The sequence below is a fragment of the Talpa europaea genome, assembly GCF_964194135.1.
Source record: "Talpa europaea genome assembly, chromosome: 1".
NCBI classification, from domain to species: Eukaryota; Metazoa; Chordata; class Mammalia; order Eulipotyphla; family Talpidae; genus Talpa; species Talpa europaea.
The window spans coordinates 22409903-22428826 of record NC_140073.1 but is presented as its reverse complement, the minus strand read 5'-3'; the positions used below and the strand labels follow the sequence as shown (position 1 = coordinate 22428826).

At 37.1% G+C, this 18924-nt stretch overlaps 1 protein-coding gene across 4 annotated transcripts in view; it reads left to right on the top strand.

The window, feature by feature from the left end:
* QSER1 (glutamine and serine rich 1) overlaps positions 1–18924 on the top strand; it is a gene marked incomplete at both ends in the record, with an annotated part of 65852 nt that overhangs the window by 23824 nt on the left and 23104 nt on the right. For 3 of the 4 annotated variants that reach the window (XM_084244980.1, XM_084244981.1, XM_084244979.1), the window contains 3 exons: positions 11030–11142; positions 11523–11684; positions 14741–18436. In XM_084244980.1, coding sequence (XP_084101106.1) covers positions 11030–11142; positions 11523–11684; positions 14741–18436 — 3971 coding nt within the window. The remainder of the gene's footprint in view (positions 1–11029; positions 11143–11522; positions 11685–14740; positions 18437–18924) is intronic. The other variant, XM_084244982.1, reaches the window with a different exon arrangement.

The following is an 18924-nucleotide window of genomic DNA, read 5'->3' as shown; positions in this document are numbered from 1 at the left end:
TATTACTTCCTTGTTAACTTTTTGTTCTGGATGATCAGTCATTGATGTAAGTGGTGTATTTTGTGATCCCCTACTGTCATTGGGTTTCTGCCAATGAGATGCTTAGGTCTGTTAATATTTGTTTTATATAGTTTGGTTCACCTGTGTTGTGTGTGTAAATACTAAGGATAGTTACATCTCTTCTTGATAAACTGTTGCCTTATCATCATACAATGCTTGTTTGTCCCTGGTTGCCTTTTTTTTTTTTAATCTGAAAATCTAATTTATCAGATATAACAACAGCAGTTTCTGCTTTTTTTCCTCTGTGTTACTGACTTAAGATCATGCTTTTAAATCCAACCTCTCATTCTGTTTTAATTGATGAGCTCAGACTATTCATCTTTAGAGTGATTATTAAATATGAGGCTTATTTACTGTCATTCTTTTGTTTTTTTGGTTGTTTTAGCTTTCTGTTATTTTTCCATCTGTTTTTACCTGCCTTTTCATTTTGATGGCTCTCCCTGGGGTTCTGTCAGTTTCTTCATTTTTTTCTTCTAGGTATCTCCATTCTAGGTTTTTGTTTTGTGGTTATTATGAGGACTGTATCAAATGGTTATTATGAGGATTGTATGAAGCTTTAGATACCTAACGTAGCCCTTTTTGTGCTGGTATTGATTCATTCTCATTTAACTATACAGATTGTCCTTGTCGGCCTGCCCTTAAATGTTTTATTACTTCTGATTCCATATACTGTTTATCACTTTGTTTTCTATTTTCATGTAAAGGAACTCCTTTGAACATTACTTGTAGGGCGGGTTTGGTTGTGGTAAACTCTGTTAGCTTTTGTTTGTTTGGAAAGCCTTTATTTCTACATCAGATTTAAGTGATGTTTTTGCAGGATAGAGTAGTCTTGGCTGATGGATTTTTATCTTTTAAAATTACAAATATGTCTTTCCACTTTTTTCTACCCTTGAGAGTATCTACTGAGAAGTTGGATGATGTCTGATTGAGGTGCCTTTGTATGTTACATTCTTTTACTCCATAGCGGTCTTTAGTATTTTTCTTTTTCATTGACTTGATCATTTAACAATGATGTGTCTTGGTGTAGGTCATTTTGCATTTAGAAATGAGGGTGTTCTTTTGTCTTTCTGAGCATCCATGTTTTAATTATTTCCTTAGGTTTGGGAGGTTGTCAGCTATTTCTGTAAAAAATGCCTGTATTCCCTTTCTTCATCTTTTGGAACCCATTATCCTTTTTCTTCTTCCAATGGATTCTGATATTTCTGAGTTTCTTCATTTTTCCTAAATCTTATTTCTTTTCAACTTCATGTGTACATTTGTATGTTCAATTTCTGAAATTCTCTATTATCCCAGCTTAAGTCTACTTACATGGTTTTGCATATTTCCTCATTTGACTGAGCATTTCTTTGTGCTTTTAAAATATGTTCAGTCTCATGTTCAACATCACTTGTAATCAGGGAAATGCAAAGCAAAACTACAATGAGATACCATCTTACACCAGTGAGAATGGCACATATTTAAAAAACTAGCAACAACAAATGTTGGCGAGGATGTGGAGAAAAAGGAACTCTCCTACACTGTTGGTGGGAGTGCAAACTGGTCCAACCACTATGGAGAGCTGTGTGGAGATTTCTGGACCTACTAAACATAGAGCTTCCATATGATCCAGCAATTCCACTCTTAGGTATTTACCCAAAGGACACAGAAACAGTAATTCCAAAGGATACCTACACCTCTATGTTTATAGCAGCACTATTTACAATAGCTAAGATATGAAAGCAACCCAAATGCCCAAAAATAGATGACTGGATCAAGAAGGTGTGGTACATACACACCATGGAATATTACTCAGCAATCAAAAAAGATAAACACGTGCAGTTTGCAGCAACATGGATGGAGCTAGAAGGGATCATGCTCAGCGAAATAAATCAGAAAGAAAAAGAAAAATACCGGATGGTCTCACTCATAGCAGGAATTTAGAAAACCTAAATAAGAGACCAGGAAAAAGACTAATTAATACAAAGTAAAAATCAAAATCAACAAGCAACTATAAACCAGAGACACACTGGGTGGGAGGGGGAGGGGCGGAGAAAGGAAGGACTAGAGCCAAAATAAGGGGGGAGGTGCAATTGTATGGGGAATATAACCAAAATGAAAATGAATACATTGTGCAAAGATGAAAAAAGATGTAAGAATTATATAAAATTAAATATTTAGGGCCTCCCCGGTGGCGCAGCGGTTGAGCGCTGGGTTGCAAAGCTGCCCGCCGCCTCTGCTGCGCCGGCTCCATCCCCGGCTGCTCCCCTGCCACCAGAGGAGGGTCCCACATGGTGTGCAGACCTCTCCTGCCGCCCGCTGCTCCCCTCAGCAGTGTACTTGGGTCCTTCTGCCTGCTCTGCTCCCCGCTCTGGCTCTGGTGAATTCTCTCACCCTCCCGCGCTTTTAACTGTACCCAGTGCTTGTGTAAATAAAATAAATAAATAAATAATAAATCTTTTAAAAAATAAATATTTAAATAAAAAATAAAATAAAATAAAATATGTTCAGTTTCTGTAGTAAAGAAATTATTTTGTTCCTGGATCTTCTTTCTAAGATCCTGAACCTGCTTTTCTGTGTATGATGGAACTGCTAGGACCTCACTGAGTTTCCTTTAAGATAGTTATTATAAAATCTTTGTCTCTTAGGTCCTTGAATCCTATATCCCTTATTTAGGTCTCTGGACTATTCTAACTTTTCCATTTTGTGTTCAGATGCCCCCTGTTTCTTAGTCATGTGTTGTCTTTTTGCCTTTTCTAGTTAATGCACAGTGCCTTTGTGTTTATCTTCTTTGTTTAACTTGGCAGTTGGGGAATTGGACGGTTTCAGTCTTGGTGGGGTTATTCCAGGGAGAGAGATTTACGCTGCCTCTTCTTCCCCTGCTCTCCAGAGCAGTACTCTGCACTCCTTCTTGGAGCTCTAATTCCAGCGTCCTGTCTCCTTTCTACTCCACTCTGCAACTCAGGCTACACGGCATACAGCAGGTCTGTCGGATATCCCCACAGGAAGCGGGAGGGAGTCCTGCCACCTATACTACCAACAGCCTGATTTTCTATACATGAAAAAAACTATCGTAGTTCCTGTGTGCGTGAAGGTATGCACTCCCCCAGCCTCACTGAAAAAGTTCCCCAGGCACAATTCGTGTGCCTTCTAAGTCTGCCAGGTCCCTAGCTATTGGTTAGTCAGGTGATTGGTATGACTGATACTCTGGTTACAGCTCCCTCAGCCTCTCCCTGTTTTGGCCCCCACAGCAAACCACCAGTTTTTAGAGTTAAATTTATGTGGTGTAAATACCTCATTTAGTGATGAACTGGTGACATTTCCTCTGAGCAAAATTTATTTTTTTCCTGTTATATTTAGGGAAGAGATTTACTAGGACCTCCCTATTCTGCCATGTTGTTATTATCATGCCTCTGTATTTCTTTATCTTCTGTTGCCTAGCATACTTAGTAGTCAATAAATGAAGTTGTATAAAAGGAGTTATTACATTTAGGTGCAACAAAATATCATTGATTGAATATTGTGTGCCAAACACATATATAACATATTCTCACAACTACTTTATGAAAGTGATTATTGTTATTCCTCTTATTTTAGGAGAAAGCTGAGACAGAGAAAGATTATGTGATTACAAATTCTGCAACTTTAAGCTGAAGTACAGAGCTGGATTTCAATCCTATTGTCTATATTTGCAAAGCAAATATACAGCTATTACAGCTATTTATTACAGCTATTACTTGGCTCAAGATACATTTTCAAATTCACAATAAGTAATTTTTCAATAAGGGCTCATTCTTATGCTTCATGTTTTTGTTTTTAATTCTGACTATGATTAAAAGAAAGTAGAGATTAGTAAAATATTTGGCATTTAGGTATGAGTGGGACAGAGAGACATGCTAGAATTCCACTCACAAAGTTCAGTGAACTCACTGTTTATTTCTTTATTCAATTTAAAAGACAGATTTTTGTATAAAAGAATACTGTGTAATAGAATAAAAATATTTAGATTAACTCAGACTATCAGAAATACAAAGACCAATAACATAAATAGGAAAACTAGGACTTTACAAGATTTGTTTTGCTGAAGTTTGAAACACGTTATTTGCAGAATCAGGACTGGCATCTGGGACGTAAAACTTTCAATTCAGGGTTTTTTCCTGTTTGTGCTATGAAAAGTTGGTATATATGTCAGAATAAAGCAACGTTTCAAAACTTAATGAGAATTCAGTTTTATATTAGTATGTTTTCTCAGCGTTCAAATTCTTGAACACAGAGAAAAGATTATATGACTACTTAAAACCGCTTAACTGAATATGACTATTAAGTTAGTGCTTAAGTAACTTATTACTTGCATGCATGTACTGGCTTGTTTATCCGGGATTTAGCATATTTCATGGAACTTTTGCTAATTGATCTTTTTAAACTTGGAATGTGTTTTGTTTCTTGAGTATTACAGATTTGAGTATGCTATCCAAGGAGTAGACCTGTGTTGTTGATATGTGGGTGATATATGGCATATGGATGTATGTATATATATGACATGGATATAAACCGTAAGATAACTTTTTCTGCAACGGCGGGAGTGGAGAGACCAATTAGGTACTGTGATTAGTTCTTGCCTACTAAAGAAATTACTGGAGTTGGCATGGGTTTATAAGAAAAAAAAAAAAGAAAAAAACCCCCAAACAATAACAGATTTTTACAGATTATCTTGATCATTGTCCTTAAGGAGTTTTGTTCAGATTTGACATGGCTTACAGATTTTTTAAAATGTAGAGTGTATTTTTGAGAATAGTTTTAGATTTATAGAGAAATCAAGAATATAATATAGGATTCCCATAAACCCCCCCCCCCCATCTGTTACCAGCTTCTTACATTCTAATGGCACATGTGTTAAAATTAACATACTGTTAGGCCTCTCTGGTGGTGCATGGGGTAAGTCTCAGTGCTACCAAGCTATAGTCAACCACTACAGGATGAGAGGCATAAGTTCCATACCTGGTCAGGGAGCTAACCCACATGGCACAGCAGACCTCTCTTGTCTTGCCCACTGCTCCCCTCAGCAGTGTATTTCAGAAGATCAGCTTGTTCTGACCCCCACTGTCTCAGGTGAATCCTCTCACCCCTCCCTCCCACCTCTCGCCTATACCCCAGCTCTTGTATGCATAAATAAATAAAAATAAATCTTTTTTAAAAATTAATGTACTGTTATTAGTACATTATTATCACCTAAAGTTTGTAGTTTATTCAGATTTCCTTAGTTTTTACTTAATACTCTTTTCTTTCCAGGAATACCACTTTACACATTCGTTTATCTTGTTTTAATATGTTCCTCTTGTCTGTGGATTTATTAGGCTTGCCTTGCTTTTGATGACCTTAACAGGTTTGAGGCGTGTATAGGTTAAGTATTTTGTAGAATACTCTTCTCTTGGAATCTGCCTTACATTTTTTCTCATGATCAAACTGGAGTTATAGGTTTTTCAGAGGGAGACCAGAGAGACTATCATTTTTGTCACATCATGTCAAGGGCACAGCTTATCAACATGCTTTATCACTATTGATATTGAGCTTTATCATCACCTTGCATGGGTAGTAGTGTTTACTAGATTTTCTTATTGTAAAGTTATTTTTTCCCCCTTCTATACTATCCTCTTTGGAATGAAGTCACTGAGGTGCAGTGTATATTTTCAGAGTGGGATGTTATGATCCACGTTCTTCAGGGTAGAATATTTACACAAATTATTTAGAACTATGTGGGTTGACTTGTTTTTCCCTTCAATTGATAATTACTCATTTTAGTGTATCAGTATAGACTCATTTTATAATTGGTTTGCAATCCAATACTACTTTGCTCAAAATGTTCCACCTTTGGTTATTGGGAGCTCTTTCAATTGGCTTCTGTGTTGTGTCCCTTCACATAACATACTCCCTAGCATTTTCACGCCTTCTCTTTGCTTTTTCTTTTTTAAACACTTTCTTACTTTCTGCACTGGAAGATGCTCAAGGCTCATCTGGTATATTTTCTGCACAGTACTAAAACCAGCCATTTCTCAAGGGAGCTCTGTTTTCTTTTCATAGAGAATGGTAATAGAAACTAAGATCTGGGCCTTAGACATGGTTTTTGCTACTGGGGTGTTACTTTTTCTAGGCTCTACCTGATAAAGTAAGGAAGTGTGGTGTGGTGTGGTGTGTGTGTGCGTGTATGTGTACGTGTGTGTGTATAGATTGTTTTAATATAAAGCATGGCTGCCATAATTTGAAACACAGATAAAATGGTGGGGATATTTGAAATAATAGGGTTCTTTTTTAATTAAAGACTTTCAAGTTATACTTGAAATAAGAAGCAAAAGAATGAAGTTGGACAACTACCTCACACTATATATGAAAATTAATCCAAAATGGAGCATAGACTTACATGTAAAAGTTAAAACTATAAAATTCTTTTTTTTTTATAGAGGCATGTTTTATTTTATTTTTTTATTTATTTGTTTGTTCATTTTGTTTATACATGCACTGGGTACAGTCAGAAGCACGGGAGGGTGAGAGAATTCACCAGAGCCAGAGCGGGGAGCAGAGCAGGCAGAAGGACCGAAGTACACTGCTGAGGGGAGCAGCGGGCGGCAGGAGAGGTCTGCGCGCCATCTGGGACCCTCCTCCAGTGGCCGGGGAGCAGCCGGGGATAGAACCGGCGCCGCAGAGGCTGCGGGCAGCTTTGCAACCCAGCGCTCAACCGCTGCGCCACCGAGGAGGCCCAAAACTATAAAATTCTTAAAGAAAACACAGGCATAAATCTTTTTATGTTATCAAAAGTACAAGTAACAAAAGAAAAAATAAATTGTACTTCATCAAAATTTAAAACTTTTGGACTGCAAATGATAGCATTAATAAAGTGAAAAGACAATCTCCAGAATGGGAAGCAATTCTTAAAAACAATGTATCAACTACATATATATAATTTAAATAACTCTTATAATTCAATAATAGAAAGCCATCCCAACTTAAAAATGGGCAAAGTATTTGAATAGACTTGTTTCAAGAAATACAAATTGTGGGCCTCACTGGAGGCACGAGGGGTTAAGACGCAACCTATGAAGCTGTCCACAGCCACTGAAGCAGAAGTTCGATCCCTGGCCAGGGAGCAACCCACATGGTGCAGCAGACCTCTCCTGTCTCTCCCGCTGCTCCCCTCAGCAGTGTATTTCCGTCAGTCTGCCTGTTCTGTTCCCTACTCTGTCTCTGGTGAATCCTCTCACCTCCCACACCTTTGCATAAATAAATAAATCTTAAAAATACAAATTGTTAGTAAGAATATGTAAAGTTGTTCAACATCATTAGGTAGATGCAAATCAAAACACAATGAGATACCAGTTCACACCTACTAGAATGGCTATTATAATTAAAAGACAGGGAATAGCAGTATTAGCAAAGAAGTTAAGCAGTTATAACCATTAAATGTAGTAGGTGAGAATGTAAAATGGTACAGCCATTTTGCAAAAACACTTTGGTCATTCTCAAAATGTTAAACATGGAGTTATCATATAACCCAGCAGTTCTCTTAGGTATACACCCAAGAGATTAAAAACTTATTCACATGAAAAAAATTGTATATGAATATTCATAGCAGTATTATTCATAGTAGTCCAAAGGTGAAAATGACCCAGATTTCACCAGCTGAGTGGCGAAACAAAAGTGGCATATTCATACATTGTGGTATTTTTTTAGCCATATAATAGAAAAGAGTAGTGGTATATCCATGTTGTAATATGGATGAATCTTGAAATATCCTAAGTGAAAGAAGTTGAAGCACTGATAATAAAAGAGAAAATTAGTGATAATATGGGTTGATCAAGCATTCATACGTATTCACACTTAGAAACAGAAAGTAGAGTGGTGGTTGGTTAGAGTGGAAGAGCTGGGGAGAAAATGAGGAATTGTTCAAGATAGAAAGTTTCGGTTAGATAAGATGAATGACTTCTAGAAATCTGCAGTACAACATAACGCCCACTATTAACACTGTATTGTACACTTTAAAATTTGTTAAGTGGGTAAATTGTATGTTAAATGCTTTTCCTACAATATAATTAATTAAAACTTTGTCATTTAAAGACACTAAAAAATGAAAGAAAATGAATATGAGTTTTTAAGAAGCACAACTAACTCAGATAATCTAAGTCATCAATAAAACTTGCCAGAATTTGAAGTGGGGGGAAAAAAAGGAAAAGGCTTATCAGACTGGGAGAAAATATTTATGACATATAATATTTAACCAATATCTAACTAAAGTACAGGTCCAGAATATAGTTTAAAAACTCTTAGAACCCAAACAGATGGCTAACAACCACTTATTTTTAAAGGAGAAAAGATAAACTTCACAAGAAACTCTAAAAAGAGTAGCCTATAAGCATATAACAGGATCTCATCATTTGCTATTAGGGGATTGCAAATAAGCCACAATCAGATACCACAATATACCTACCTAGAAAGTAAATATAAGAGGAAAATCAAGTATTGACAAGATTGTAAAACAAATAGAATGTTGATTCATTACTGATGGTAACGTAAGATGATATATGCACCTACCTTATGACTCAATAATTCCACTTCTATATATTAACTTAGAGTAGTAAAAAACATGCGTCCACAGAATACTTGTATATAAATGTCAATAGCAGATACACTTAAAATGGTTGCATGTAGATTGTACCTCAATAAAAAGTTGATTTTTAAAGTTAAAAAGTTTTGGGTCTCCCTGGTGACCTAGGGGTTAAGTCTCAGTGTTATCACCACTAAGGCCTGAGTTTGATCCAGCCAGGGAGCTAACCCACATACTGTGCAGCAGACCTCTCCTACACCCCTTGGCAGTGTATTTCAGTAAATCTTCCTGTTCTACTCCTCACTCTGTCTCTGCTGAATCCTGTCACCCCCTGCAACTCTGGCCTACACCCCAGTTCTTCACAGAAAAAAAAAGTTAAAAGATACAAAAATAATCCTCATGAAATCTTCAAACAAATGAAATCCAACTTTTATACTTATATTGCCATAGAAAAATAATTATTCTATTTACTTTTGAATCAGTTTTCTAGCTATATATTCCTAGTGGGATAAAATCTAGGAACAAGAAGCTGTGAAGAATTACTGACATTGTTTTAGTAGGTTTATTTTGGCAGTTTGTATTACAGTTTTTTTGATAGCTCACAAGTAAAATATATTGATGATAGTTGTGAACTAGGATTCTGACTATAGGAAGAGATACATGTATGAAATGGGGGAACATGAGGAATCTATATTGGATTTGAGTAAGAGTGGTCAGTATGAATTCAGATTTTTATACATGTATTTCCTAGCTTTGTCTACTGAACGGACCTACAATGACACCACAGTAATCGAACACTAAGAAATCTTAGTTTCTAAATACCACTGCTTATTATTCAGAAGGGCTCCTTGGAGAAATGACTGATTTCAAGTCTGCCACAGGGACAATAACAAGATGACCCTGAAAAGTCTTATGCTTGAAGCAAGGATGTGTTTAAGCACAAGGAAGACAGACAGGTCAGAAGGACACAGGCCTAGAGCCTCCCTGGTGGCCTAGGGGTTAAGTCTCAGTGCTATCACCCCTATGGCCTGAGTTCGATCCCGGTCAGGAAGCTAACCTACCCATGGTGCAGCACATCTCTACTGTCTCATCCACTGCTCCCCTTAGCAGTGTATTTCATTGGATCCACCTGTTCTGCTCCCCACTCTGTCTCTGGTGAATCCTCTCAACCCCCGCACCTCTGACATAAACCCAGTTCTTCTATGTATAAGTAAATCTTTTTTTTTTTTTTTTTAAGATTATTTCTTATTTATACAAGAGCTGAGGTACAGTCCAGAGTCGCAGGAGGGTGAGAGGATTCACCAGAGGCAGAGTGGGGAGCAGAACAGGCAGACGGACCGAAAGCGCTACTGAGGGGAGCAGCGGGCGAGACAGGAAAGGTTTGCCTCGCCATGTGGGATTCTCCCTGGCTGGCTGGGAATCGAACTGGCGCTGCGGAGGCTGTGGACTGCTTCATAGTGTGGTGCTTAACCCCTTGCACCACAGGGAAGGCCCAACAGTTGTTTAATCTTGACTGATAGTATTCCACGTGCTATTTCAGTATTTCCATGCATTTAAAATATTCAAAATGAAGGGGAGAAAAATACCTTGTTCTGACATTTTCTAGATGAGTTATTGGGAAATAGTATTAATTATTATTAATTTATTTGAATTATCTGATATGCCATAGAATGTCAGTATTAGCGGTACATTAGAGATTACTTTGACTAGACCCTTTTCATACAGGTAGAATTTAGTCCAACATCAGTTGAGTTACTTATTGAGGTTACACTATAAGCCAGAAGTAGAGCTTAAGACGATGAATTCTGCTCTCCTGTTTTCCAGGAGATATATATATATATATATATATATATATACACACACACACACACACAAATAAAAGATTTATTTATTTATACAAGCACTGGGTACAGTCGGAAGTGTGGGAGGGTGAGAGAATTCACCAGAGCCAGAGGGGAGAGCAGAACAGACAGACGACGGAATACACTGCTGAGGGGAACAGCGGGCGGCAGGAGAGGTCTACGCACCATGTGGGACCCTCACCCGGTGGTCTGGGATCGAACCGGTGCTGCAGAGGCTGCAGGCAGCTTTGCAACCCAGCGCTCAACCTCTGTGCCACCAGGGAGGCCCTGTTTTCCAGGATACTGCTCTTCCCATGTTACCTCTGCAAGTAAAAAGGACTCTGTTGGAAGTAAAGTTGAATTAAGGAAAATCCATGTTATTTTTCTCCTAGTATATATTCAGTATATAATACTCATTTTGACCGTATCCTCAAACTGATCTGATCTATAGGTCAGGTATTTAGTCAAAGACTTCTGTTGTCTACTAGAAATATTTTTATCTTATGGTTTGGGCTTTGTGGTTTTGGTCACCGATTTTTTTTTTTTTCCTCTCTTCTAGTTTAAGCTATGAAGAAGGACATCCCTCACACTCTGAAACAGATCTTCTTCAGAGACAGACGTTTGCAGCCTCTCATCAGCTTTCTGGATATGCTACCACACCTCAGCCAACTGGTAAAAATTCTCTTGTAAAACATAACACAAATATGGGAATATTTAGTAACTGAAGAAACATCAATTTTCAAATGTAGGGTTATGAGTGTGTGTAGGACATAGCCATGCTAACGGAAATGTTGAAATGAAAATGAGATTAAAGGCTTAGTTTTTTTACTGATAAGGAATAGCTACATAATTAGTTGAGATATTGTGTTTATGGATCTTTGTAGATTTTAAATTATAAATACAGTTGGTTAAACTAATATCTGTATTAAAAAAACAGTTTAGGGTTATAAAATATTTGGTCTCAATTTTCAAAGATTTCTTTTTAAAATAAGGTCAGAATTTAATTTTAATATATATCTTTACTTTGGTATATATTTTATCTTCAAATGTAGGTCTTTCTGGAATATTTGATACTAGTGTGAACAGTGCCAGCACTAACACTAAAGAATCTTCAGTGATGAATTTTCTCACTGCTGTTGAATCCCGAACTGCTCAGGCTGCTTCTTCAGGAACTACTCTTTTACCACAATTCAGGGCTCCATCCTGGCAGACAGGTGATTCTTTGTTTTTAGAATTTTTAAGTTCTGTAGCATTCCTAATAAAAATACATGCTTTATTGCCTTGTCATTATGGTAATGTGATTGAAAGTGATGTTAATTATTGATTTTCCAGTGAACTTTAAAACCTGGAATTTTTTCACATTTCTCAGGTGGACAAAATTCAAGAATTTGTTAGTAACAGAAATTCAGTTTCAGCAGTCTTACAAAAACTAACAAATTGAAATTAAGAAGACAGATGTGAAGTTATTGCCTGATTTAGATATTTGTTTACTTGAAAGAAGCAAAGATTAAAGTTTTTTATTTATTTTTGCATAAAAGAACTGGGTCTAGGCAAGAGGTGGTGGGGAGTCGGAGGGGTGGTGAGAGGATTCATCAGAGACAGAGTAGGAAGCAGGCTTACTGAAATGCATTGCTGAGGGGAGCTGATACACATTGCTAAGGGGAATGGTGGATGAAACAGGAGAGGTCTGCTGTGCCATGTGGGTTATTAGCTCCCTGACTGGGAATCAAACTCAAGCCGCAGCAGTGGCCCATTGTGGTGGAAGCACTGAGACTTAATTTAACCCTTGGCAACCAGGGAGGCCCCAAAGATTAAATTTTTTTAAATTCAGTTGTATTGAGGTGTAATTAACATAAAATTGTAAGATATTTAAAGTGAAACCACAACATTTGAGATGGTAACATATCCATCACATCATATATTTATCCCTTTTTTGGTGAATGAACTTCATTATTGTTAATTTGTTTTTTAGTGACTTTAGGTTGTGTAGATGGTAAGGTAAAAAATAATTTTGGGTCTAATTTAATCATCAGTGTTATATAAAGTTAATTGAAGAGATTAAAATTCTATTTAATGAAAACCATTATAATAGTTAACAATAGTATAGTTTTTCATTTACCTATACTTTACTATTTTATTTTTCATATTTCATTTCCCAATTATTTTCTCCCCTCAGATTGTTTATTTTTAATTGTATATCTTTTTGTTTTTCATTATGATAGAAAGTGTAATTTTTAAGGTGTTTTTTTTTTTAAATAAATGTTATAGCATGTTTGAGGGTTGTTTTTTTTTGTTTTGTTTTGCTTTGTGGGACCCTTGCCAGCAGTCGGGGAACGAACCGGCGCTGCTAGAGGCTGTGGGCAGCCTTGCAGCCCAGCGTTCAACCGCTGCGCCACCAGGGGAGCCCCGAGGAAATATTTTTAAGCAATAATATAGGAAATAGTAGTTTATCATTCTGATATAAATTTCATTAACAAAGTTTTCCAGTGTGCCTTAGTTAGCAACATTTTTTCTGCATCCAAGGAAAGAATTGTTTTTGTGTAAGCAAAAAACATTAAAAATCACAAGAGCTCCAGTTTTTGCTTTCTGGACTAACTTTTGTTTAGTCAGACTTACTATTCTGTCATATGATTATATTATTTTAAACATTAATTTAAATGTTATTGATGTTTCAATTGTAGCTATGTGTTTTATATCTTTGTAGTAGTAATACTGTTTTTGACATTTAATGGATACAAATGAAAGAATGTTTTCAAAGAGCCAGAATTTTTTTTTCCCATTTTTCCAAAATCAAAAAATTTTTTTGATGGAAGCTTATACACACACAAAAATTTAAACAATAAAAAATGTATATAAGTGGAAAGTAATAATTCCAAACTATAGCCCCACTTTTTAGAGAGGAGTTAACAGTTTGGTGTTTACTTTTTTGATAACTTTATATATCAAAATATATATATATATTTTCACTTAATGTTTATACCAACAGTGTTGTTAGGATATGCCGTAATTATTTAATCAGTCGCCTGTTGCTGAACATTTAGGTTGTTTATACCTAATGAATATCTTGTGCAAATATTTCCATGGGATTAATTTCTGTAAGTAGAACTGTTGGATCACAAAGATATACACGCTTTTACTTTTGGTAAATGTGACTAAAATGTTAAGCATTTCTTGACAACACTATTTATGATCAGCATTTTATGACAAGTGTGCATCTGTTACTGGAAGTTGTTCATAGGAAATCAAAACTTGTAATGGAAGAGATCGAGAGATTTCTAAAAATGCACATATTTGGATAAAAGAAACTGCACTTTTTTTTGCATAGAAGAACTGGGGTGTAGGTCAGAGGTATGGGGAGGGGCATAAGTGAGGAGTGAGAGGATTCACCAAGACAGTGGGGAATCAAATGTGCAGATTTACTGAAATGCACTAAGGAGAGAAACAGGTGAGACAGGAAGGGTCTGCTGTGCCATATGTGGGTTAGTTCCTGGCTGGATCAAACTCAGGCCGTAGCGGTGATGGCACTGAGACTTACCCAAGCCACCAGGAAGACCCAAAACTTTGCACTGTTAATCTCACTATTGTTAAGTGTATCCCGTAGGATGACTGACTGTATTTTAATTTTAATGTTATCAAAATTTTGGTTTGTCCATTGGCATTTTGCCTTGGTATTTTAGGGTAAATTAATCACTAGAGATTATGTGCATTTTTACAGGTTTCTTATTTTCAGATGACCTTACTTAACTACATATAAACTGACATTTATATATCATTTATATATGAATTTCAAATACCTTTGTAACTTTTTCAGGTTTTTCAATCCTACGGAGTTTTAATGGGTTGAAGGTTATATAATGCATACCTGTTAAAACTTTGTAAGATTGAAGAGTCTGACAAATTTCTAATAAATAATGTTTCTACTATGAAAATGTACATATAGGGCCTCCTTGGTGGCACAGGGGTTAAAGTCTCAGCACCATCAAGCTATTACCAGCCACTGAGACATGAGTTCAATTCTGGCGAGGGAACTAACCCACAAGGCGCAGCAGGCCTCTCCTGTCCTGCTGATTGCTCCCCTCAGCAATGTATTTCAGGACATCTGCCTGTTCTGCTCTCCACTCTGTCTCTGGTGAATCCTCTTACCCTCCACACCTCTGGCCTACACCCCAGTTCTTGTATGCATAAAAAATATATAACTAAATAAAAGAAAACGTACATGTAAGTGTTTGTGCTGTGATTGCATAAAGATCATTTTGCTTTCTCTTTATAGGTATGCATTCCTCAGCAGCAGCCGAGCTGTTTGTTACTGGACCCTTGCCAACCACTGGAACACTTCCACCCTCCGCCCTTTCTGCTTATCAGCATCCCACCACCTTCAGCAATAGAAACTTTGCTACCACCTCACCTTTGGTGCTTCAGGATTCAACTTTTAACACTACATCAAATGGAATTTTGAGTCCTCATGACCCTTTGCTACAAATCAAGACTTCCCAGGGAACTGTTCCAACCGCTTTGGCATTTGAACGCCTGGGCAGTTCTGCGTTAAGTAACAGCATACCACCTCAGTCTTCAACATATCGCTCAGCTCAAGAGTCTGCACCCCATCTTTTACAACCTCAGTTTAGTTTGTTGCCTTCAGCACTTGGGGGAGCCCAGCAAACTCCTCAAGCTTACAATTCAGCTCTCTTTACTAGTTCTACTGCTTCCATTGAAAGAGCTCTTCTTCGAGAATGTAGTGTTATTAAACACCATCAGCGGCCTTCAGGTACCCAGTCTATTCAGGCACAACTGACTGGTTCACAGCATTCCTTACATAGTTATCTATCAAATACAAGTGTAGTTAATTTTCAGGAAACAACCAGGCAGTCATCTTTATCCTGTAGTCCAGTTGGAGATTCTACTCAGGTGAGCAATGGAGGATTGCAACAGAAGACCTCCCAAGTCTCAGTGGAACTTGCTCAGTCTTACTCATCTGCAATTCCATCATCAGGGTATCCTTCTACTACAGAAGTAAAAAGCTGTTCTGCAAAACAACCACTAACATCAACTAAGACTCCCAAACCTCAAAATATTATTCCTCCTGTACAAACACTAAGCTATTCCAAGCCTTTACATAACCAGAGTTCTGTAGTATCGGGCCAAGCACAAATATATTCTACAGCACAGCTACCAAGCCTTTTATCAGTTAGTCAGTCTCAAAATTATGGTTTAGTTCAGCCACATAATGTGCCATCTATTGTTCATTCACAGGTTTATAGGTCCAGCAAAGTTGAAAAATTGCCTTCCTTATATAAAACATTGACTTTTTCTGGGTCATCTCAGACTATGACTTCTGAAAATCAGACGCTAAATTATTCATCTAATCAGCAAGAGATATTATCTTCAGTTACAAATGAGAATTACTCTGCTCAAACAAGAGATCTCTCTTCAGTTAGCCAGTCACAGAGTTATTCATCTGGTCACTCTCAGGGTTTATCACCAGTTAGCCAGACACAAGTTAGTTATTCATCTCAGTCACAAGTTTTGTCAGTTGTTAGTCCTTCAGAAAGCTTTGCTTCTGGGCAGTCCCTCACATTAACGCCCCCTTCTCTCTCTTATTCTTCTGCCTCTCGGGCTCAGAATTTGCCAGATTCTAGCCCAACTCAGAATTATATTTCTATGCATTCTTCCCAGAATGTTCAGAATCAAGGGTCATCATCTCCCCAGTCCCAAAAGTTTTTGCCTGCTGTCCAGCCATCATCTTTTGTGTCTTCTACTCATTGTCAGACATTACAGAATAACATACCTTCCCCTGATCCAAAGACCTATGCCGAAAGAAAACTTGACTCAACTGTGTATACATCTTCAAAGCAAGACGATGATTTTCCAATGCAAGAGTTACAGGTATTACAGCCACAAGTGTCTCTTGAGTCATCAACACAAAGGCTATCAGATGGGGAAATTAATGTTCAAGAATCAACTTATAAAGTGTCAAAGGCAGATGACAGGTATTCTCAGAGTGTAATCAGAAGTAATTCCCGTCTTGAAGATCAAGTTGTTGGGATTGCTTTACAAGTATCAAAAAAAGAAGAAACTATGGTTGGTTCAGTGACACAGCTGAACCAACAAATTGGTCAAGTCGATAATGCAGCTTCCTTAGAAATTAAGACAGCAACTAATTTAATGCAAACTCCACAAATAAGGTTGAATATTAAAGACCCAAACCAGCAGCATTCTCTTATACATAAGGTACATGAAGCCAAGGTCCAAGAACAGCATGATCAAATTATTAATGCCTCATCTCAGATTCAAATTCCAAATCATGCTTTAGGGCATGGCCGTCAAGCATCTCTTCCTAATACACAGGTCCTTTTAGATCCTACATGTGATTTACAAATTCTTCAGCAGTCTATACTGCAAGCAGGTTTAGGACAAGTAAAGGCACCTTTACAAGTACAGCGTGTTCAAAGTCCACAACAAATAGTGCATCCATTCCTTCAAATTGATGGTCATGTTATTCAAAGCAATGGTGATCATTCTCAGCAACAACTTCATCCTCAAAATTCTGAAATTATGAAAATGGACCTCTCTGAGTCTTCAAAACCCTTACAACAACATCTAACAACAAAAGGCCATTTTAGTGAAACAAATCAACATGATTCAAAGAACCAGTTTGTTTCTCTTGGTTCAATATGTTTCCCAGAGGCAATGCTTCTCAGTGATGAAAGAAATATTTTATCAAATGTGGATGATATTTTAGCAGCTACAGCAGCAGCTTGTGGGGTTACACCTTCTGATTTTTCCAAGGCAACTTCAGATGAAACCATTCCAGCTGTTGAAGATGGTGATTCTAAAAATCATTTTCAGCAACCATTAGATACTGGGCATGTGACTTCTGATTTTAATTCCATAACAGCTACAGTAGGAAAGCCACAGAATATAAGTGATATTTCCTTAAATGGAAATCAAGTTACTGTAAACCTTCCACCAGTACCTAGCCTTCAGTCAAAAATGTCTCTTGATCAACAGCATATTGACACACCTGGTCAAAATAAAGCATCTAAAGTAACTTCACCAGTGGTTGGACCAAGTCATGAAGTCCAAGAGCAAAGTTCTGGTCCATTCAAGAAACAGTCTGCTACCAATCATGAATCTGAAGAAGATAGCGAAGTTCCTGTTGATAGTACATTAAGCAATAACAGAAACCAAGAGATTGTTTCCAGTAGTAGAAGTATAAGTGGAGAGAGTGCCACATCAGAGAGTGAATTCACTTTAGGGGGTGATGACAGTGGTGTGTCTATGAACCCAACAAGGAGTGCTCTTGCACTGTTGACCATGGCCCAACCTGGGGATGCAATCAGTGTCAAGATTGAAGAAGAAAACCAAGATTTAATGCATTTTAGCCTTCAGAAGAAAAAAACTAAAGGAAAAGGACAAACTAAAGAAGAAGAGAACAGTAACCAGAAACAGCTGAAAAGACCTGCTCACAGCAAACGTCAAAATCCAAGGGGAACAGATACATATTTACCATATGCTCCTCCTTCCTCGGAAAGCTGCCATGATGGTTATCAGCATCACGAAAAAATGAGACAAAAGATCAAAGAAGTAGAAGAAAAACAGCCAGAGGTTAAAACAGGATTTATTGCCTCTTTCTTAGATTTTCTGAAATCTGGACCCAAGCAGCAGTTTTCTACCCTTGCTGTGAGAATGCCTAACAGGACTAAACGACCAGGGACCCAGATTGTTCGTACCTTTTGTCCCCCACCCCTCCCAAAGACTTCATCTACAACACCCACACCTTTAGTGTCTGAAACAGGGAGTAACAGTCCATTGGAAAAAGTTGATAATGATCTTAAAAACTTGGATCATTTATCTTCATTTTCGTCAGATGAAGATGACTCTGGAATATGCAGTCATGATATTTATAAAAGCGCCTCTACTACCTTAACTACTTTGGATGCTACTTCTGATAAAAAGAAAAAAACAGGTAAAGTTTTTAGATTCATGAATATGACTTTCCACTATTATTTTTCTCTGTGTATACATGCAGGCATGTATACACACGTACATAATCACCACTGCCACCATATATTTTTCTGGGTTATAAATTTCTTAGCTATGAAGTAGGTCTGCGATAAATTTTCAGGACAAAATGCATAGGTTTGTATCTTAGGAACATGTTTTTTAAATGTTCCTTACCTATAGGAAAACTCTGGTTTTTCTTTTTGCTACATGCAACATAATTTACATAGTATAATTTCCAGCTTTCCCTAATCTAAGATATCTTGAGGTGTTTTACGGATATGAGGCTTTGTAGTGGGGACCTTATTACAATAAGTATACAAATTGGGATATTTTCTTGGTATGCCAATTATACCTGAAGATAACATTTTACTTTCAAGTATGGTTATGTTGTTTACAACACACAATTAATATAAATTAAATTTAAAGCTTTTGTGTTGACTCCAGATTATA